Consider the following 22,574-nt stretch of genomic DNA (forward strand, 5'->3'; position numbering starts at 1 on the left):
AAAAAATCAGGTACAACAAAAGAATGGTCTTTGGGAACTGAGATCTCATACTGGAAGCTCCAGTTCCCATCCAGTGCCCCATTTCTAACTCCATCCTCCTGCTAAAAAAAACCATGGCTCCTCTCCCAAATCAAAATACATTATCTTTGGGTGAAACACACACATAAAATGATTACATCACATGCAGATTTGAAAGGAGAGTCTGAATTCATTTTCTTCTCCTGCCTTCACAAGGCATTTCTTTTTCTTTTTCTTTTTTTGTTCAAGGGATTTCTTACCAGCATAGGTTAAGTCCATTCTCCCATATTTTCTTTTAACATTTGAGCTGATTTTCCTTTGACATGCATCATTCCAATGCAAAAAATATAGGGGGAAGAGATGTAACTCCCAAATTTGCTAGATATCTGAAGTGCGAGTTGGTGTTCTCTAAAATCAAAGAATGAATTCTAGGAACAATGGAGGTTAAGAGTAGGAAAAATTTATTGAGAGAAAGAAAGCTTCTGTTTAAGAGACAGAAGTGGGACCGGAAAATGGGTCACCCACTCACCCAACTTCTCAAAGGTGTTTTATGGGACAAAGCCACAAGGTAAGGCGGGTTGAAGATGGGACAAAACTATAGTCAATGAGTGAGTTTGCAAGTACAGTCGCTTAGGCAATATTGATCCAATGAGAAATCACAAGGTGGACAAAACTCAACAACCAATAAGATTATGAGAAGTATGGTCACCTAGATAACATTGATTAAATGGGGATCCGGTGCGGGGCGAGCATATAAGGAATGAGCAAAGATTTTCAGTAGCAAGGGGTGGGTCAGGGATCTTTCTTGGAAGATCTGGTTCTCCCACCCAGGTGATTGATACCTATGTAGAATATCAAACACTGCAACTCATGTCATGAGGGTGTGGTAGTTTTTCTTCTTTTACAATGCTGGCTTTCAATGAATGTCTTGATTGATTATTCTCCATGTGGGCTCCCACAGCAGGACTCAGCTAAGCAGCCTTCTCCTCCCCACTCTTTACAGCTGGAAGGATCTGCTGGTGCCCCGGATGTGGAGCACACAAGGGCCCAAGTTGGAAGAGCTCTTGGTTGAAGATTCAGCCATCTCTGATCCTGTGCGGGTGAGATCCAGCTGAACCCATGCAGGGATGCTGATGGTCTACCTTTCCCCTGAGAGGGAGGCTGAAGCACCTTCCACTCATGGTTTCCTCTGTTACCAAGACCCAGCAGTTTCCAGAATGCCTCAGCCCTGGTACGCTTTTGTTCATTCTAAGAAAACCCATTGGAGGCGGTGATTCTCCCTGTGATTCACTCACATGCTACAAAACAATGTGACATTGAAAGGTGGTGAGTGAAATAAAATAAGCCAAAACACGTACTCCCGAGGCAAGGCTTTTATTAGGGGACAAAGCTGCTGGGCTGTCTTGAGCAATGGGGAAAACAGCAGCCACGGGCTGGCTGGGTGAGGTTTGTAAGGGCTGGGAGAATGTCATGGAGGTAGATGATTGGCTATAACTAATTGGAGACAAGGTTTGAATTCATTGTTGGATTGGAACCTTTAGGCGGGAAGGATCAGTGGCAGGAAGGTCAGTTGCGGGGAAAAGTAGATCTTTGATCTCCCCAGAGTGACTTGTTTCCCATAAATAGGTGCCATTTTAGGAGGCAGGGTTGTCAGGGCCATTTTATGTAGCTGGGAACTCGATCGGTGGGGACATGGGCTGAGGCCTGCCGTGGGCTTGGTCAGGGCAAGGGCAGAGCACAAGAGTCTGAATGGTTTGGGCTGCAGTGGTGCAGGAGAGGGAGTGCAGGGCTCCAGGGATGTGGGATGTGAGGAGACTGTCGGGAACAGGCAGGGGACTCTCAGCCTTGGCTGTGTAGGGCTGTGCAGAGCTGAGCGGCGTCTGTTATTTCCTCCGTACTTTCTCCGCACCACTGTGGATGCTCTTCGTGTTCTTCACGTGGGACCAGCACTGACCGTTTCCCCTCCCGGTCCACACAGCGCTGCCCCACTCGGCGCTGCTCCCCTCCAACACCAGGGGCGCCAGTTGTACCTCCCTCTGCTTGAGCCCACGGGTGGACTGCAGCTCCTCCCTGCCTGTCCCCCTCCCTGTCCCTCAGCGCAGTGAGGTCCCCACAAGAAAATGGAGCCCGGCATTGAGGAGGACTTTTATTCAGGCCACAGGAGACGAAGGAGGTTTTCTGACATACGCACACTTGAAGAAAAAACTGGATGTGCCTTGCTGTCACAGGATGACAGAGAAAAGGGGACCAGCATGGCTGTTCATGGCCGGTGGCACTTCACACACAAACTGTTCAAGTGGAATAAAGCCCTCCCAGGGATGAAAGGGATATGAGGCAATGTCATGCCTTGAAGAAGGGTCTCGGGGTCACCGAGGATCCGGTACCCGCCTGCTGTGAGCCACAGGAGTCATGGCAATTGCCCTGAGGGAAACCTCAGTTAGAGAAGACTGGCATGCTCTTGTGGAAAGAGGATCAGTCCTCACTCAGGGCAGAGGCGGGCTAGGGACACAGGGGACTCAGCAGGAAAGCCACACTGCATCTCACTCCACTCCACATCTCGCCTCTTAGGGGTCCAAGGCTGACTCTCCATGCTCATCCAGGTGGCAGAATCCGGGAGTCCTCCAGTGCCATGGCCTGGGGGTTCATCAGTTGGCCCTGAGCAGAGAGACAGACAGTGAGAGACAAAGAGCACCAGACACGGGGACAGGTGGGAGGAATGTGGCAGGAAAAGGATACACAGGACAAAGACACTGGGCTGAGATCGTCCGAAGAAATGAAAACGGGAGAGAAAAACCAGGAGAAGAAAAGGGCGAGCAGGCAGACAGAGCAGAGAGGCTCCGTCATGCACAGAAGAGGCAGCCTGACCCCCTCTGCCTTTGCACCTGGAATCATGCAGGGGACGGCCCCTCACTTGTGACAAAGCCCGTCATCTGGAGACGGGGTGAGGAGCAATTCTCGAGCCTCAGCGTCACCGGGAAGGGCTCCTTCAGGCCAAGAGGCCACTGGGGACAGCACTGCTCAAAGCAGACTCTGAAGCGGCAGCTGCCACACCCTTGGGTGCGGGCTACGAGGACGAGGGCACCGTTCAGGCAGCAGTGTTGCAGGGGGTGGTAGAACTGGTCCCCACATTTCAAGTGGGCCTGGCACAGCGGCACAGTGGTTCCCGTGGGCGGCAATGGAGGAGACAGAGCTCCGGTGCCCCAGGCAGCAGGGGCAGGTGGGTCCCGACCTGGGGTCCTCTGGGGTCCTCTGGGGTCCTCTTCCCTCCGGGGCTCACCTGGGACTGCACGTGTGCAGAGCAGTGAGAGGAGGCAGACAGCTGCCCGGAACGCTGTGGAGAGGAGGGAGATGAGGGGATGAGGGGAACCCGGGCATCCCTGCTCAGGGAGCTCGGTCGGGGTGAGGGGAGGACCCGGGGGTCTGCGTCCTGACTGAGGCTCAGGCAGGTGGAGAGTTTCAGTCTCCCTGTGGTCAAGGTTTGTGTAGAGCAAGGGGTGACGGAGCCCGCCGTCACTTGTCGAACAGCACCTGAATGGGGGAGTGAGGATGAAGAAAAAGAAAGACAAAGAGATAGAGTCCGGAGGGCTCCCAGAGACCGAGCGCCCAAGCTTATTTTTCTCCTCTTTTATACAGCAGGTGAGTTCGGTTGTTAATCATGACCCTTACCCAGAGATACCTGCTTCCTTGTTTTCTAGTTCTTTGGGAATTCCCCACCCTCATGAGCTTCCTTGTTTCTCGGGGTTACAGAACGTTCATCACGTTCCAGGGCAATCTAATTCGGCAAGGACGCGGTTCCTCATAACATAGTCTCCTTGCTCTATACAATGGAGGGTAAGATTCAAAATGGAGCCTCTATGGCTAACACCGCTCTCCACACACCGCTCTCCACAAAGGGGAAGTGGACAGGAATCTTGGAAGAAATGGGTTTAGGGCTCAGGAAGAGGAGGGGGTGCCAGGAGGGGGCCAGAGATTGCAGGAGCAGCTGGGTCCAGGCTGTCAGGGGTTGCGTTGGCATCGGTGGATCTGGAAGGAGACGCTGTTGGAACAGCGGTGGGGATGAGTGTGGAAGAGAGGCAGAGACTGTCCTGAGGGCCAGGCTGGCTCAGGGCCTCGCTGAGGCTGCAGATGGCTGGATTTGGGGTGGGTGGGGAGCAGGAAGGAGCGGGGGAGAGGGAGGTTTGCAGTGGGATAGAGAGGGACCCGGGTGGTGTCTCCGAGTGGAGATGGCTCAGGTGGAAAGGGATTCTGTCCTCCTTACCCAGGATGCGGCAGCAGGCAGGCATGGCTCAGGCTGGCTGCAGCAGAGTCTCCCGGGTTAGAGTGCCTGTCAGCCGGTCTTTATATCGAGATAAGAGTGGTGATGATATCAGATCTCTTGTCCTCTTTGCCATACCTGCAGGGACATGCCCGGCTCCAATGCATGAGCTGAAGGTGCACACAGGTGTAACTTAGGGAATGTAATGCGCTCCCTCAGGCCTCCCCTGAATCCCCAGAAGGAAGACCGCTTTGACAAGCAGGAGTCCGAAGGATGTTCCCTGGGCTTATCTCAGTGTCTCACCTTGGGACAGCCATGGAGATTGCCCCAGGATCCCGCTGAGTCTTCACCCCCCTTTCTGTACTTCTCTAACCCAGGCCTCATTCTCACGGGGTCAGCAACCCCTGCACCTCACAGTCCGAGCCCGGGACCTGGGAAGTGGTAAGTGCTGACTCAGTGCTGCCCATGGCGTTCAGGGGAGAGACGGTGGCATGCAGTGACCTGGGGCCATTGACAATTCCCGGTAGAAAAAGTTTTGGCAGAAGGGGATGCAGGTCCAAGAAGTGGGGCACCTTGGAACCAGGAAGTGTGGGAAAGGTCCTGGGACCCTTGCCTCACATGTCATTTCCTCTCCTCAGCGACGGTTACTCATCAGGAACAAGCGTCTGTGGAACCCCACAGATGCCCAGGATCAGTGCGGAGGCCGCAGGAGCCGTGGAGGCTGGGAAACGTCCCTGTTCATCACCGTCAGCACCCTAGGCACCGGCTCTGATGTGCCCAGGCTGGGGCCCAGGTGTTGAGAGCCCTGGCCCTGCTCTGCACCACCTGGGCTCCCAGCTCCACAGAGCCTTGAGGGTCGCTGCCCTTTCAGAGCCCCTCGGTGCCCCCTGCAGGATGTGGCGCCTGCTTTTTGCAATGTGCACAGCTGCTCGTCTGTCCCTTTCCCTCTCTTGCACCTGAGCCCAGCTCCTGCCCCAAGGTGACAGCAAGCAGCACGGTTGCCGGCTCCCCACTCTGGGCTGCTTTTTGCAGCTGGGCAAGGTCACTGAGGGCCATTTCTGTGTCCAGCCGTCTCCCAGGTAATGCCGAGGACACAGTGTTGACACAGCAGCCTGTCCCCACCCCCCAAACAGTGGAGGACTCAGACCCAGCCACACCCTGTGACCACCAGGGTCAGGGGTGGATGTGGAAGCCTTAGGTGGGGAGGCCTGAGGCTCCCAACCCAGCCTAGTGGAGGCTGATGATGCTGTAGCAGGGGACTCAAGGTTTCAAAGATGAGCCAGCAGCCGGACAGAGAGGGGGTGCTCAGAGGAAGACATGTTGAGAGTGCAGTAGGACCAGTTTAGAGCTCCATCAGTGAGAAATGTTCCTGATTCCACAGTCACGGGGCTCTGGGTTCAAATCCTGTTTGTGCCTCTTCTCAAGGTGTCAAAATCCTTAACCACAGAGCACTGTCTAATTCACCAACAGGCCTTCGGAGCCCCCTGTCCTGATGTGTCCTTTCAAGGACATCCTTCTCTGTCTTCTGCATGGGAGATCTGCACCAAGGACATCGCGCTGGGCGCTGGGTTGTAGGTGGTGGGACTCTGCCTCTGTCCATGGTGAAAGCAGGTATTGGATTTTGATACTAGAAGATCCGAGCCTCTGATGGCCGTTTGTTTAATTTCCTCTTTCACTCCTTGAATTCAAGGGAGGCACTCACCAGCCATGAGCCCAGTGCGGGTCAGTGACCCAGGGTAAGCTAGAACCCAGCCCTCCAAACACTCCTGCCCGGCCCCACTGCATCTGCTCTGGGGGTCTCCTGCAGGAGACGCAGGGCAGACAGACACGCTCCATGGCTCCCGAGCGCTGCGGCCAGGGCTTGGATTCTGATGAACCAAGAACCTAGTCTGCCAGTGGTGGTGAGCTGGGGGCCCGCCTGGCCTTTGTGGCTGGGTGGAGTGTTCAGTCCGTGTACATTCCTCTTGAAATTATAAATTCCCTTACTGACCTGTCTAGGTGGCTATCAATTTCTGATATGAGGGCCGCTTTGGGCAACTGTCCTGGAGTGATCTTGAGAAAGGACAGTGTTTCCGAGGGAGAATAGGGCAGGGAAAGATCAGGGAGGGGCTTCGGCTGGAGTTTTCTTGTGGGGTGGAGATGTGGACGTGCTCTGCCTGCGACTGGAGATGGAGCTCGGTCCCCATTACCCTGGAGGCTGCTCTGGATAGCGTGTCCTTGACAGCAAGTTCAGTGCGGTCATGGGACTGCAGCAGGTCCTGGTGAGGAGAATCCTGGTGATGCTGGGGTGTCTGCACCCCTCTTTCCTGCCCCACTGAGGGTGCTGCTTGGCCTTGGCCCTGCAGCAGATGACACACAGGTATCTGTCACTGCAGGGGCTGATGTCAGAGTCTCCAGTAGAGGACCTATGCCGCCACCAGCCTCTCTCCCTGAAGTGAGTCCTCCTCCCACCACTAAAGCATTTTAAGCAAAAAGGAAGCCACTGAATCCATGTCAGCGCCATCTCCTCTCTGCCACTGACACAGTGAGTGGCGCCTTCCCTAAGGTACCCAGCACCTCTCCACTTGCCCGTGTTTTTGGTGCCCTGCTAAACTCTCCTGAGCTTTCCCTCCAGCCCACAGCTCAGGATGTGACAACAGCTCCTTTGGCGTGGCAGGTATGACTCAGCTGCAAGAAACTCTTCCTTGCGGAGGAACTCTCTAATGATCAATTATTCATTTTAATCCTTTTAACCCTTGTTTACACTCTCAGTTTCTCCCACTAGTGAAACTATTCGGTGTTTACACATGTGTGTCCTATTTTGGAGGAACTCTCTAAATCGGCCCAGCAACCATCTTGGAAGGGAAAATCTCAGGGTGCAGAGCTTCTGGGAACCGTGCCAATCTAATGGATGTTGGCCGCCAGCCCTGGCTGAAGTATGTCACGTGAAGTATGTCATGTGAAGTATATCACTTTTTCTTGTGCTTTCTGCCTATCCAGGAAAAGGGGATATCGTTCCATTTTCTGATGTCCTCTCTGTTCTCCTTTTTCAGAGTACTATAGTTTTATTACACAGGTCTTTCACTTCCTTACTTAGGTTAATTCCTAAGTTAATTCCATTTAATTTTTCTCGGTGCTATTGTGAATGGTATTGTTTTTCCTAATTTTTCTCTCAGTGAGTTGATTATTGGCATTCAGGAACGCTGTTCCTTTTGTGTGTTAAGTTTGTATTTTTCTATGTTGCAAATTTGCTTGTTAATTTTAACAGTCCTTTGGTAGAATTTTTTGGTCTTCTCTTAGAGGATCATATCATCTGCAAATAAGGATAATTCGACTTCTTCCTTTCTTATTAAAAAAAAAAAAAAAGAAACTCTTTCCGCTAGGGGCCTTTTATTCCAGATGTGAACATTCCAATTTCACTAAGTTAGCAAAATGGGAAATTATACGCTTCTGGGGTCATGGCCGGAAACCATGGCAGTCCCCACTTCTTCAGCGACAGTGTCTTCTGCCCGTAGGCTTGAATCTCTTCATCTTCACCGTCATTTACTCAGGCACAAAAGCATGAAACACCTTGTAAGCCCAGGAGTGGCTCCAGGCTCAGACTCATGGCTGAAATGTCCCTGCAAAGGTCACCGTTCTCATTCCCTTCACAGAAGCACAGGGGGAAGGTGAGAGAAAAAAGAATGAAAATTATATCAAATTGGATCTGGAGATTCGAGAACAATAAATGGAATTTGAGTTGAGTGCTACGATCAATTCCATTTTCCTAATTGATGTATTCCCTCAGCAAAACAGTTCACAACCAGTACCATCCGTCAAATAGGCCACGGCCCCAGAAAGTTGAGGACGGGTAGGGAAGGTGTCTTTCATGGGGCAGAGTGAACCCCGGACTGTGCTGCTCTGAGGAGAGTGAGGTAGCTTCCGGATTGGAAGGTGAGGTAGCCGCGCCCAGGACTGCGCACTGCCCACTCTTTCTGGTTTCTCCTCTCTCGTACTGTGCATGAGCCACACGGTTACGCAACCTGTTTTCCTTGGCTTGCAGCCATCGATTGGTAATCTCCACAGGAGAGAATGCGCCCAAGGGCAGGTGCTCCCTCTGGATTGCCGGAAGCTCCCTAATGCAGCAGGCAGGTGGGGCTGCACAGGGTTGGGTCCTGTGGGGGAGGGGCTGGGGCCCTGCTGCCACGACACGAGCCAGGGGCATGTTCGGGCCATCACTGTAGAGTGAGTTCATGAACCAGAACTGCTGTGCCTCTCAAACTCATGACTCCATAAAAATGGAAATGTTGTCACTATGGGAGAGGCTACTGCTGTATCTGCCAAGGACCTAGTCCATGCAGGTTATTGCTGAAAATCATTTTTGCTTTTCCCAGTCTGGTTTGCCTGCCAGAAAAGCCCAGGTTCCTGGCATCTAACAACTGCCCAGCAAGTCTAAGTGCTGTATTAGACTGCCTGGCACCAGAGTCTCAATACCATCCTGGTGACAAAAGGCACCGGAGGCCTCTGGCATGGTGTCTGCGGTCATTGGCTGGGCTCACGTGATCTTCTCCATCTTTTAGTTACTTAGTTATCTTTTAAAATTTTTGAGACATGATCTCCATGTGTAGTACACACTGGCCTTGAACTCAGTATGTAGTCCAGGGTGACCGTGAACTTGCAGCGATCCTCCTGCCTCGGTCTCCCAAGTATGGGGATCACTGGTGTGCACCACCACACCCTGCTCCATCTTCCTCAATGCACCAAACATCCTCACTCACCCCCAGCAAGCACCTCCCTCCCTAGTTCTTCCAAGGTTCCCAGAGTCCCTTGGCGCCCCAGCCCCAACTCAGGGCCCGGCCAGTCTGCACGTTCACACTAGTAGGTGCCAAGGGCTGTGGGCCTGGGGAGAAGGGGCAGGTGAAGACACTCGCAGTGTGGGGAAGACTGGATGGGGAATTCCTGATGGCACCCTGGGGAGGCAGCTCTCCAGAGTGGCTGATTGCGGTTCCGCTGCCCTAGCTCTTCTGACTTCCTGTCCCATTCTGACTTCCTCCTGCGGGTCTGCACCAGTACTCTGCACAGCCTGCAAGGACCTCAGTATTACCCGGTGTCAGTCATTGCATCTTCTGCTAGGGGTTTTAGGGTTTGTGTTTAGCTGTCATTACTCTTCGGTTCCCATCCCTGTTCTCTGGAACAGGGCAAGCTTGCTGACGGTTCCCTCAAGGGGCCACGAGTCAGGGTTGCCCCATCCTCTGTGCACCAGGCTTCCCAGGGAACTTGCAAGTCACTCGGAATTGGCCACAGGCTCAGCTGCTGGACAGCACCCAAGGAGAGAACCGTGCCAAGTTCCACTTGCTGATCTGTGGCTTGGGATCGTTGGGTGATCCATTCGGGCTGTGCAGCACCTTCTGGAGCAAAAACATCCTCATCTCCTCATCAGCTCCCCTGGCAGCAAGGCTGATAGGCCCTTTCCTGGGTTTTGCACATAGTGAGCCTGGGTGAAACCAAAGCACGGACCCAACGCATTGAACTCATTGCCCACCCAGAATGCCCTTCCTGTCCTTGGCCCACAAGACCTAGACACTAAGGGGTCCTCCCAGCAGTGCAGCAGCAGCAGCTAGGGAGCTGGGACGTTCAGGCTGAGCCTCTTTCTAGGGAGGGAGAGTGGGCAGATGGCAGGAAAATCTCCCCGGTCGTGCGCGCAGAGCTGTGCCTGCTCCTCCTGAGAAGCTACAGCTCCCACACTGGAAGGGGCCAGGACTCCTGAACGCAGGGACTGCATCACAGACAGTGATAAGGCCACAGTCCCCACTGGCAGTCAGCCTTTTTCTCTGCTCCCCTGGCCTCTCCCACCCAGACCCTCCTGGGGGAGCAGCATGCTCCAAACCTTGCCTGGGGACACGTGTATGGGTGGTACAGTCAATGAGTTGGAGATGAGAAGCTTTTTAAAAGGTAAAATGAAGTGTACATGGCACAGAATCCTGTCAGTCACTGGGAAATTAACTTCTCTTGGGGTCATGTGTAAATCACCTCAGGGTGTAGTAACTGCAACTTTTCCTGACGAGTCTCAGAGAAAGGTCAGGACACACTGGGAGGGAAGGACTCAGGGAGAGACTCCGCTCCTCGTTTTCTATCAATGACTCTGCCACCTTGTCATGTGTTGTGCACTACGCATTCCATTCTCACAGCCTCGTTCTGGGCACCCAGACTTCCCTCCTCTGCCCACAATCTGGGTGAAGGTGGTTGGGAGAGGGAGCAGTGACAGAGAAAAGTGCTGCTTGGGGCAGGTAGGGATGGAATCTCCGAGGAGAGAGCGGCCCCACTTGTCTTTCCTGGCTTAAGTGGTCTCTCAAGGCAGCTGGGGCAGGCTCAGGTGGGAAGGAGGAAGGACACCGTGACATGGCAGGAGGCTCAGAGGCTGGGACAGCTGGAGAGCGGAGGGGACAGTCCAGGGTGCCATGGAAGTTGAAAAACCCTGACTCAGCCGTCACAAAGCTCCCAGATCAGGCAACCTGTGTGGAAATCTTTTCTCAAAGAATCAAGGAGGCCTTTCCCAGTGGTGCTGTTGGTATTCCTGTCTAAATGGGAAGATGGATTTGGGATGGTTTGATTCCAAACCATGTGTGGCCCACAGCTGGGCCACCCACCTTCTGTGGGCTGTGGAAGGAAGTTCAAACCCTTGAATCCCAGCCCACAGGCAGCAGCCCTCACCCTGCTGCCAGGTCAGAGCCACCACATAGTGAGAGCCCCTGTCTGTTTCCCACTTGCTGCCTCTGGACCAGCACAAGGCCCAAGGGCTTCTCTTCAGGGATGCTTCTTGCCTGTGTGAGCGATAAACCTCATCTCACATCCTCAGCACCTGGGGGAAGACAAATCTGGTCTTCCTTCCACTTTTTTCTGGTCAAATCAACATTTATTGGGTGTAACTTCTGGAAGTTTCAGTCCTTTAAAAATGGCTGAGGTCCTGTCAATGTCCTGTGTGAGTCGTGTGCTCTCTCACTCTACACCATGTGTGCCTGGGCTTCTGAGAGCAAAGCACTGAAATTCATGTAATTGACATAGATGAATAAAGACCAGAATTTTGGCTCTTTTTGTCCAGAAATTTACCCTCTCATTTTTGGTGGAATCCACCGTGATTCTTGAGCTCTAAGCCCATATTAAAATCCCCACAGCTCCTGCCACTCCATCCTCCTCCCAAAGCAGTCAACTCTGGCTTGTCACTGTCTGGGGACAAGTCACTACCTGTGGTGCCCCAGTGCTGTAAGACAAGAGCCAGGACTGTATTCGTCACTTGTTTGGATCCTGTCACATATCTCAAGGGAAAAAGAAGTCACCTCAAGCCCATGGTCTGTATTTTCTCCCACAATTCCCTGTGTGTACAAGTCATGGGCTGGTCTGGAGCAGACACCCCAGCTCCCAATACATCAGTCCTAGGCCAGTCCCTCAAGAAAGCAGAAGCAGGCCCTGATCCCAGGCTCCCCTGGCCAGACCACGGGTGAGAATTTCCCACCTCTCCCAGGTGGTGCTGGGAGACCTATGGTGTGTGACACACAGAGAATCTTGGTACTTCCGGCTGTGCACCGAATTCCTGCATCTGGGTGTTATGTCCATCTGGCCCCAAGGAGCCTCTCCCAGGTGACAGGCAGAAACCGAGTAGCATTTCAGGGCTTCAGGACGAATGTGACCTATGCAGGGTGTCACAGCGTGGGGGTGGCCTTGGCCTCCTCAGAGCCAGAGATGCATCCTCCAGGAGTGACTGGCGGGGGAGGGCGCTCTGTGCTTCACCTGCACACTGCAAGCTGACAGCCTGGTGCCTGCTCCCTGTACCAGGGTCTCAGGAGCCAGGAGGTGGGTTAGGCCAGATTGCTTCCTGCCTCCAAGGCTGCAAAGCAGCAGCAAAAAGAAACTGCTCAGAGTGAGACTGGCAGAACAAGCTTCAGTGCAGGGACTGGAGGGCTTCCACCGTACTGACAGGCCCACATGTGCTGGCTCCATGCCTTCTCCCCACCAATGAGCCCTCCCACCTGGAAATCTTTCAATTTATTTCATTAAAAATACAAATGGAATGTAACCAACATGTATGATAAAATGTCACCAAAATTCCACAGTCATCTCCCATTTGTGTCCCAAGGAGAATTTTCATAGATACCAACCTGGGTAGAGGATCCACCCCTATGGATGTTGGGGTGGCTGGGTGACCCTTCTGGTGACAGGTCTTGTAAGGCTCCTTGTCGTGACCTGGCCCAGGGCCCCTCCAGACTCCTCATTACCTAATCTGTGCCAAGACTGGTTCCAATACCTCCCCCAAGGAGACTTATGCAAGCAAAATCGGTAGTAATGTTAAGAAGCGCAGCAAATAATGAGCTGGGAGATTTTGGCAACATTCTGGCTCTTTATTCATGTTACATAAATTTCAGTGCATTGATCTTAGAAGCCCAGGTACACACTTCATATTGTGAGATAGTGCACTAGTAACACAGGGCTTTGAGGGGACCTCGGGAATGTTTAAGGGGCTGGGCAGATGCAGAGCGGGCCGACCAGGACAAATGGCTGATTACTGTCTCACTCTGTAAATGCCTGTCAGCTCTTGGGATTTGGAAAGAAAATGCCTGGTGTCACACCGAGTGAAAGTAACGGCTTTCAAGGCGTAGTCCATCCAGGAAAAACAGACTTCCCTTGAAGTTTTCTTCAGAAAAAGGAACCGAAGAGAGCCTTAGATTCTGCAGACTCTCAAGAAAACGAAGAAAAGCTGCTGAATACTGAGGTTCAGAAATGGACCAAGTTGTTGCAGCACGGTCCTTGTCTATAAACCGTGAGAAGAAAGAAAACTTGATGCCAATTGTGGGACTGACTCTTCCTGGCCGTACTTGTTATCTTAATAGTAGGCGTCAGGTTTGTTTGTTTGTTTGTTTTTGTTTTTGTTTTCAGTACCTGGGATTGAACTCAGGACTCTGCCCTTTCGAGGCGGGCATGGTGCCCCTGAGCTAAATCTCTGTCCCCTGGTTGGTTTGAGACAGTGTCTCACTATGCAGTTTGGGTAGCCTTGAACTCACTATTGGCCCATGTTGGCCTCGAACTCGTGGTCCTCCTGCCTTGGCCTTGTAAGTGCTGAGATTGCAGGCATGCACCACCAATTCAGGCATTATATTTTAGTCCTGGTTTCAAACCTGGAGTGAAGCACTTATTTAATATTGCTTCAAGGAAGAAAAAGGCACTAAATGTTGAAGCCAGTGAAAAGACAAGGGAAAATCCAAAGAAGATTCTGTGTCAAGTTATGAACTTAAATGCAGTTGACAGTCAATAGGCATTTCAGTTAAACAGCTTCAGGCGGGTTCCCTCTTATATCCTGAGATATACACTGGTAAACTTGCTACTCAGGCCAGCCAATGGCTGAACACACTCAGGGAACTCAACCCTATATATGAAGGATATCTACAGCAAGATGCACAGGAAATATTACAGTGTATTTTGGGATACATTCAAGAAACATGCCAACTCCTAAAAACAGAAGTAAAAAAAAAGTGGCAGAATTATCTACAAAGGTAGAAGAGAAACCTCATCAGAAAGAGGAAATGAGTGGTATTAACAGTGAAGGACCCCAGTTAGCAAGACAGACTCCATATTGCTGCTTGACCCACCTGCCTGCCCTTTAGATGAACCCAGAAGGAGGAAGCTTAGAAACCTCCTCCCCTTAGAAAGTCTCTTTAGAAATAACAATTAATCAACTATTGTTTTACAAATGTTCTAACGGCAGGACGTTCCGCTTCTGTACCTTTCGCTTGCTTTGCTAGTTCTATCCCATGGGGGGGCCCTAGAAACTGCTGGCCTGAAAGGTGTATAAAACATGCTTGTCTCCCCCCAGTCGGGGCTCCAGTCCGATGCTTGGCTTGGGTCCCGGCCGGTAATAAACTCCTGTGTGGATTTAATATCGGTCTCTGGTTGGTTCTTTCTCACTGGGTGCAACAAACAGCATGTAGGTTGACAATATGAGAAATTCTGAGGGCTATGAAGGAAAAACAGCCACTGTGATCTATACTGCATGGATGGCCTGCCCTCACACTGTAGGGTGTAGTTCCTTCCCTGCTTTTACTTGGCCCAAACTCATTCTTCAGAACCTGTTTCTTTTCCTGCCTTTATAAAACTTTGCTACCATTGAAAAAAAGAAAAGGTCTGGGGATTTAACTCAGTGGTTCCGCCCCCTGCATCACAACCACAAGGACTCAAGTTCAGATCCCTGGTGCTTAAAAAAAAAAAAAAGAAAGAAAGAAAAAAGAAAAGAGAGTTAGGCATGGTCCCAGCACTCCGGAGGCTGAGGCAGGAGGATAGCTGTGAGTTTGAGGCCAGCCTGGGCTACATGGTGAGTTCAAGCCTGGTGTGGACTACATAAGGAGACTCTGTCTCAAAAAAAGAGAAAACTACCCAAAAGGGAATGGAGAAAGAAAAAGTGACACTGAATTTGGTAACGTGAAGAAAAAAGTCAAAGTTTCCAAAGAACACCAGTCATTGGATGAAAGCCAGAAACAACCTAGATCAATAATGCTGATACATTGGAGCCACCTAAAGTAATCCACAATGAGTTTCTGAAAATGAGAGCACAAGACCCTCACAAAAGAAATCAAGAGTTAAATTGGTTAAAGACTACAACGAAGCAACTCAGCAATCTTTCTAAATTTGGCAGTCTGGAAAAACTAACAATAAACCAAGGATTCAAGGACAATCTGGAGAAAATAATATGAGTTTTGTTTTGGTACCGGGAATTGAACTCGGGGCCTTGAGGTTGCCAGCCAGGCACTGCGCCACTGAGATACATCCCGGGCCAAAGAATGAGTATGATCTTTTTTTTGGCGGGGGCAGGGGTACCCATGATCAAACTCGCATCCTTGCGCTTGCGCAGCAGGCGGTGAAACCACTGAGCTAAATCCCCAGCCCCAAGAATGAGTATGATCTTGAAGAGGACTTTGGGAAGTACAAAAGTCATACCACAACTAATGATTGTGGACTTGAATCTCGAGAAACTAATTAAGCCCATAAACAAAGGTGCAGAACAAATTGATTTTGAGTTAGTAGGAAAAGTGTTTCAAGATCAGCTGATATAAATATCTCATTGCTTGGAATGTGAGAGTTGAACACAAAAAGAGACTTGCCGGGCATCAGCATGACAGTACAAGAAGATGCGCTTTCCAAAGTAGAGGAGAATTCTGAAATTCCTCCACAGCCAAAAACAGAAATGAAGATCTTGTGATGGGCAATTTCACAATTAGCTTCATGGAGAGGATTGTAGGAGAAGGTAAATATTTATGTGAAAACTGCCATCATTACACTGAAGCCATACGAAATCTTGTTTGACAAAGTGCCTGAAGTTCTAGACATTCATTTGAAGTGCTTTGGTGCCAGTGGCTTGGAGTTTGATTGTTGTGGTGGTGGAATTTCCAAGATCAACACTCCTTTATTGACACCTCTTAAATTGTTGCTATAAGAATGGAGCGCAGTGCCTGGGGATGTAGCTCAGTGGCACCACGCCTGCCTGGCAAGTGCAAGGTCCTGAGTTTCATCACTGGTACCACACACACACACACAAAAGGAGCACAAAGCCAGCTAATGACAGTTCTAATTATTTGCAGTTGTAATGCACAGTGGATTACAGTTAGCAAGGGCACTACACTGCTTCTGTGAAAGTCACTGATTCCAAAAGCTTAGAACTAGACAAGGAGAATTTGAGGGTGACCTGATGTGGGAAGCCACAGGATGAGGAGGATCAGAGCTCCTTCTGTGAGGAGCCACAGAATTAGAAGGAAACAAGGAGTGTAGTTGAAAACTTAACAACGAAAAAGTGTCGATGAGAGTTGGTGGAAATACGCAGCCAAGTAAAGTTTTAAAAAACGATGTAGACGTTAGTGGACTTCTCGGAAAACAAAAGAACAAAGCAGATTATGAGCTCTACAGAAAAGTGTCGAATCCTGATAAGTGATGGCCAGAGCAGAGGGGCTGCTGCTGTCACGGGCAGGAGGAGAAACTCCACAGGCAGCCCAAAGTGCCACAGGGCACCTGCTCTCGTGTGCGTCCTGACAGGGGCTGGCTGTGTGCGAACTTTGGAGGAGCCGTCCTGGGCTCTGGGTATGAGACAGAGGCTCAAAGGCCAACAGAACAGAGCAGGGCTTTGCTTCCAGGTCTGTCTGCTCTTGTCCCTGTGTGCAGGGAGAGCAGGGAAGGTGGGTGGATTGAATGTACTGTAGGATTCTGTGGTCTTGAGGACTCAAAGAAGTTTTTCCGACCGTGTGGACAGGTGGGCACTTCGACACACACTTGCCTGGGCAGTCACTGCTTTTGTGTCTCTCCTCCCACAGGGACCCTGACTCTGGCCCCCAGCCCCACCCCGCGTCTCTGTCCAGCCCTGGGACACAGGCTGCTCCATGACCTACAGCCATTCCTGTCACCACCAAACCACCACTATGGGTAACCAGGGAGGCAGGACGGGGCGCGCCACCCTGTGGTGGGAGACACATTCAGTGTCCTGGCCCAAAAGGGGCCCAAATCCAAGTGGTATTCCTGGTTAGCTCCTGGGTCATCCTTAGATCCCACCCTGGAGTGTATCAAGTGGGGAGGGAGCTGTTGTCACCTGGTTGTGGTGGCTGTGGAGCTGGCTGTCATTGAAGCGCCCACCTGCTTCTCTCGCTTCCGAGAGACTCCATGAGCATTCTCTGTCTTTGATCAACTCTCTGTGTCCCACTTGGGGAAGGAGATTCCTGTCCTTGCCCCACGCACAGGGCCCTTCGGGTCCCTTTGGACTCCCCCGAACCTGACTTCCTCTCTCTGCACCCACACGCATGTCCTGCCCAGCAATCAGAACAGGTGCCAGCTCCAGGCTCTGAGCTGCCCCATGGGTAGGGGAGACCGCAGCCCTGCACACAGACAGACCTGGGCTCAGGGTTGGTTTTTTTTTTGGTACCGGGGATCAAACTCGGGTCCTTGCGCTTGCGCAGCAGGTGGTGAAACCGCTGAGCTAAATCCTCGGCCCCAAGCTCAGGTATTTTTTGAGGAAACTAGACAAAGGGCTTTGCATCTCTGTGCTTCAATTTTCTTCCCTGTGAATGGAGTTAACTGGGCAAGGTTGATACATTTGCTTTGAAGAAACACAAAGTGATAGAAATATCCACCGAGCAGCACCTGGCTGCACAGCCTTATTTGAGGTGTTGCTGGGGCAGAAGCAGTGGCTTAAAGCAGAACCTGTGACATTACTGGGGGATCCCACATTCCTCGGCACCTGATGCCTCAGATAGGCTAGGACAGGTCTGGGGAAGCCCATAGGCCTGGGCATCAACTGTGGTTTCGAAACTGACAGGTCCCTCAAGTTGGATCTCTCTGCCCAAGCAGATCCACGACACGAATCCGCAGGAGCGTGGAGATAACAGGAAGCCAGCAGCCACCCTGCTGCTCTCACAACCGCCCTGTTTATCAGCCAGCCCCAGGCCCATTACCCATGGGACTCTAAAATTTCCTACCCCCTTGACCAGTGCCCCCTCCCCAACCTAAAATGCCCCATATGAACCATGAGCACCCTCCTCTCAGTGCCCAACAGCATTTTTGCCCTTGGCCCATCTGCACCCAGATTGCAATAAACTCATCGCATGTTGCTTCGACTTTGCCTGCCTCGGTGCTCTCAATGGTGCCTCAGACTGACCTTACAGCGACCTGGCCTGAGAAGTCAGGTAGGGCTTCCAGAGGAGGGGATCTTTGAAATCAAGGATCAGCCAGGTCCATGACTGTTTCAGCCAGACTGAGCCTAGAAGGGACAGGAGGAGGGCAGGGATGCTCTAAGTGGAACCAGCAAGATCAAATTTCTCTGTGGCCCTGGAGGACGCTGGATTTTTCCCGTGGGTGCTGGCACCAAGGACAGCAGGGAGGAGAGTGATCAGGCTCATTAATCACTCATTAATCCTCTCCTTTCACTTTCTCTCCTTTGCCTGACTCAGCTCCGTTGAGAAACGGGCACAAGTTCAGATGTGCAGCCGATTTAGGGCACCAAGTAATCCAAACAAGAAAAATAATCCAAACAAGGAAACTATTATAACTCCCAGCCTGCTAGATATCCAAAACTCACGTTTGGGATCTCTAAAATCCAAGAATGAATTCTAGGAACAACGGGAGTTAAGAGCAGGGAAAGTTTATTGAGAGAGAGATACCTTCTGTCTGAGAGAAACAGAAGGGGGAGCAGAGTGGGTTGCCCGCCCACCCCGCTTCTCTAAGGTGTTTTATAGGGCAAAACCATGAGGGGAGGCGGGTTCAAAGTGGGACAAAACTATAAGATGCAGTGAAAAATCACAAAGCGGGCATGAGGTGGGACAAAACCATGATCAACCAATAAAATTACAAGTACAGTCACCCAGGTAATATTTATTAAGTGGGGATCAAATGGGAAGACAAGTCACATAGCAAGTATACATAGAATAAAAAAGGAATTTCCAAAAAGGAAATGATCTGGGGATATTGATGCCTGTTTAGGATATCAGTCACTGCTATTCATCCCCAGGGGAAGTAGGTGGGTACAGTACCTTTTCTCTTTTTATAATGCTACCCAGTGAATGTGCTTCAATTGTTTTATATGCTGAAGGCCCAGCCTTGTCCAACTGCCTTATAATAATTTCTAACTAATTTAGCTATCTGCCTTACAGCCAGCTCCTCCTTCTCTGGTCTACAAACCAAACTCTGACCAATGGAAGTCTTCTTTGGTGTGGAGCACACCTGTCTCCTAAATGAAGGACATCTTGAGCCCTCTGTCAGTCCCTGGAACACGCCAGCTATGATAAACAAGTTTTTTCTATGGAGTGGTTATTTTTAACCTAATGGATTGGTGAAGACACTACAATTTTATGTGGAACAAATCACAAAGGTAGTTTCCATAGGACAGAAAAGGATGTGTCAAGTATTTGAATTTGATCCTCAATTTATAATTTGGCCAATAAAATCTGCAAATCCAACCTGCCAGTAGACAGCAGTCTGTAGAAACGATTGTATTTGTGCCTTATCTAATGGCAAAATTATAAATTGAGGATTAAATCCAAATATTTGACATGCCTGTAAGAGTCTCTTGTTTATCAGATGCTATCAATACATCATCCATGAAATGCAACAAATATATTTGAGAGAATTTCCTTCAAGCGGCCTGTAAAGCCTGAGACACAAAGAGCTGACAAAGTGTGGGACTATTTGCCATTCCCTGGGGCAAAACTGTCCATTGAAATCTCTTCATAGGCTCTTTTTTTCCCCACCATTAAGTTTATTGGTACATTTTAGGTATAAAATACAGTTACATACATCTTTGGGATCTTGTACCATTACATGAGTATCTTGGTTCTTATTTTTTTCCCCTTCCCCTGCCCTCCCTTCACCCCCTCCACCCTCCCCTATTTGCAAAGATTTTGTTTCCATGTTTTTCCTTTTCTCATATTTTTTCTTTTCCCTTCTTTCCTTTCCCCTACCCCTCCCACTTCCCCTGATCCTTTAGACCTTTACTTCCTATTACACAATATCAATTATACATTTTTTAAATTATAATATCAAGATCTAGGAGACATTACCACAGATTTTACAGAATTTAAAAAGATATAGAAAGCATATTACAAAAATTGTTTTGAAATAAATTTGACAACTTCTAAGAAGTACCTTGGAAGACAAATTAATGAAACTGACTCTGGAGGAAACATAAAATTTGAACAGCACCTATTAAAGAAAGTATATTCCTAGCTTGAAAACCTACCTATATGACAACAGGCTCATATACATTTTAACTGATAAATTATATCAAACATTTAAAGCAGAAAAAAAAGGGAACACTTCTCCCTTCATTTTAGGAAATCAACATTGTGCTAATCCTAAAACTGGATAAAGATAATAAAAGAAAAAAGTATGAACATAGATAGAAATTAGTTTAACAAAACAAACTATTAGAAGTCAGATCTGGCAGTATGTAGAAAGTAGTTTTATTATAGGGATGACAGTGTTGGTTCAGCATTGGAAGATCCATCCCCAAAAGTCATCATTTTAACAGAGGAAAGGAAAAAGCCATATGATCTTGCCACTAGTTGGAGAAAAAGTATCGGACTAAATTCTACAGCTGTTCATGGTAAAAGCTATCAGGAGACTAGAAGTAGAACAGAAACTTCTCAACAGATTAAAGACATGTACTCCACACTTCCAGCAAAAATACCTTATATTAATGGAGAAGATACAATGCTTTCTCCCTAAGGTGGGGAACAAGGGCAGATATGCCTACTCTTCCTCTGTCCCTTAAACTTTGAAACATAGGCCTAAACCAAAATAGTCTGGCAATAAAATGACACAATTAGGATAGCATTGGCAAGGTAGAAGCAAAATCTTTATATGTAGATGAAGCGATCATCTACAGAGAAAATACTAAGAAATCTCTAGGAGCCCCTAGAACTTGTATTTGAATTTAGCAGGATTAGAGAACACAAGGTATATATAAAAGTTCAGGTCTATGTATACTTGGTATAAATAAAGAATTGGATATTGAGATTTTAAAGCTATGTAGGAGTACGAAGGACCTAGAAAAGTAAAAAGAAAAAAAAAAAGAACAGTGTTGGAAGACGTGTAGTGCCTAATTTTAAGAGTTCTTCTAAAGCTACAGTAATCAAGGCAGTGTTGGTGTAAGGAAAGTCATACAGATCATTGGAATAAAACAGAGAATCTAGAAATAGAACCACACATATATGGTCCACTGAGTTTTGAAAGATTATTTAATATTAACATTTTATAGAATATAAACTCAATTCAAGAGCTGAGGAAAAGATAGTGTTTTCAGAAAATGGCACAAGAACACCTGGTATCCGTATATAAAAAATTAACCTCAACCCTTTATTTCCATACATAAAAATAACTTGAAAGGATCTATGAACCTAAATATGAAAGACTAAAACTATAAAACTTTAAGAAGAAATTATAAGGGAAAATGTTTATGAATTTAAGGTAGGCAAGAACTTCCTAGAATACAAAAAAACATGATGTATAAAAGAAAAAAATTGATAAATGAGATTCCATCAAAATGTAGAACTTTAAATGACATCGTTAAAATGAAAAGTAGTCCTTAAACAGACCATATTTCCAATGCATATAACCTATGACCAGAATATATAAAGAACTCTTCCAGAACATTAATAGACAACCCAATTAAAAAGTAGACACAAGAAGATGATAACCAGTACAGCACCAGGAAAGGTGTGCAACACTAGAATCAGAAAAATACTAATTAGTACAATAACAAGATTGAATTATACACTCATTAGGGAGATGAAGTCAAAAGTTTTAAAAGCCTTGTCAGGACTTTTTCTTTTCGTTGGATTCTCCCCCTTTGCATTTAATTTGTCACGCCCAATGGATTCATTCTGCTGGGCTTCCTGGGGTTGTGACCCTCATTGTCTTTTCCTAGGATATTGTCTAAAATTTTTTGGAGTGCTGGTTTGATATTCATGAAGTTCCTAAGGTTCTCTTTACCATGAAAGTATCTTATTTCTCCATCAATTTTGGAAGATAGTTTTGCAGGGTACATCAATCTGGGTTGGAGGCTGTTTTCCTTTAGGGCTCGAAATACATCACTCCAAGTTCTTCTTGCCTTGAGGGTTTGCACTGAGAAGTCTGCTGTGATTCTGATGGGCTTTCCTTTGTATGTGATTTGCTTCTTTTCTCTCACTGCTTGTAGAATTTTGTCCTTCTGTTGAGTTTCTGGAATCCTAACTATTATATGCCTATGTGTAGATTTTGATCAAGGCTAGTTGGAGTCCTATATGCCTCACTTATCTGTATATCAAGTTCTTTTCCCCTGCTTGGGAAGTTTTGTGCCATCACTTCTGTGAACAGTTTTTTTTATGTCATCTGCACTCTCTCCTGTTTCTTCGTTGACTCCAGTCAGTCTTATGTTATTCTTCTTTGCATCATCTAGCAGCTGCTGGATTGATTTCTCCTGGTCCCTTACAATTTTGAAGCAATTTTTCTTTTCCTGGTCACTAATTGCAATCTTATCTTCTAAAACTGAAATTCTGTCCTCACTTTGATTCATTCTGGTGTGTAGACTTTCAATGGAGTTTTTAATCTCCTGGAAATCTGTTTTATGGATTCCATTTGTTTCCTATGTTGGGATTCCATCATGTTCCTCAGATCCTCTATCTTTTTATCTGTGTCCTCTCTAGATTTATTAATCATGTCTTGCACTATGGGCACAATCTTTGCTGTTATCTGAGAAATTATTTCTTATTTCATTTTTTCCAGATCGTCTTTTGTTGCCAGTTCAGGGAGTTCAGGTGGTTGAGTATTAGATTGTTCCATCTCGTTT

General features: G+C 48.5%; 1 protein-coding gene and 2 pseudogenes across 2 annotated transcripts; 2 read left to right on the plus strand and 1 right to left on the minus strand.

Annotated features, from left to right (window-relative positions):
• Window positions 1-2,151: 2,151 nt before the first annotated feature.
• Window positions 2,152-4,692, minus strand: LOC110346088 (uncharacterized). Of its 2 annotated transcripts, XM_087200546.1 has the most exons (4): window positions 4,577-4,692; window positions 4,277-4,411; window positions 2,901-3,349; window positions 2,152-2,673 (listed from the first exon to the last, which is right to left on the minus strand). In XM_087200546.1, exons 2-3 carry the CDS (start codon window positions 4,299-4,301, stop codon window positions 2,907-2,909), a joined length of 468 nt encoding a protein of 155 aa, XP_087056672.1. In that variant the 5' UTR covers window positions 4,302-4,411; window positions 4,577-4,692; the 3' UTR covers window positions 2,152-2,673; window positions 2,901-2,906. The 2 variants fall into 2 exon arrangements, with proteins under 2 accessions (XP_087056672.1, XP_021101703.1); XM_021246044.2 differs by lacking the exon at window positions 4,577-4,692 and having other exon boundaries at window positions 3,296-3,349; window positions 4,277-4,402.
• An 8,144-nt stretch (window positions 4,693-12,836) lies between these two features.
• Window positions 12,837-13,822, plus strand: LOC101717288 (ubiquitin carboxyl-terminal hydrolase 1-like; annotated as a pseudogene).
• Window positions 13,823-14,217: 395 nt separating this feature from the next.
• LOC147821349 (ubiquitin carboxyl-terminal hydrolase 1-like) lies at window positions 14,218-16,199 on the plus strand (annotated as a pseudogene).
• Window positions 16,200-22,574: the final 6,375 nt, after the last annotated feature.

This window comes from Heterocephalus glaber, unplaced genomic scaffold, assembly GCF_053883595.1.
Source record: "Heterocephalus glaber isolate CG9 unplaced genomic scaffold, H.glaber_assembly_v1.0 deba00001744, whole genome shotgun sequence".
NCBI lineage: Eukaryota > Metazoa > Chordata > Mammalia > Rodentia > Bathyergidae > Heterocephalus > Heterocephalus glaber.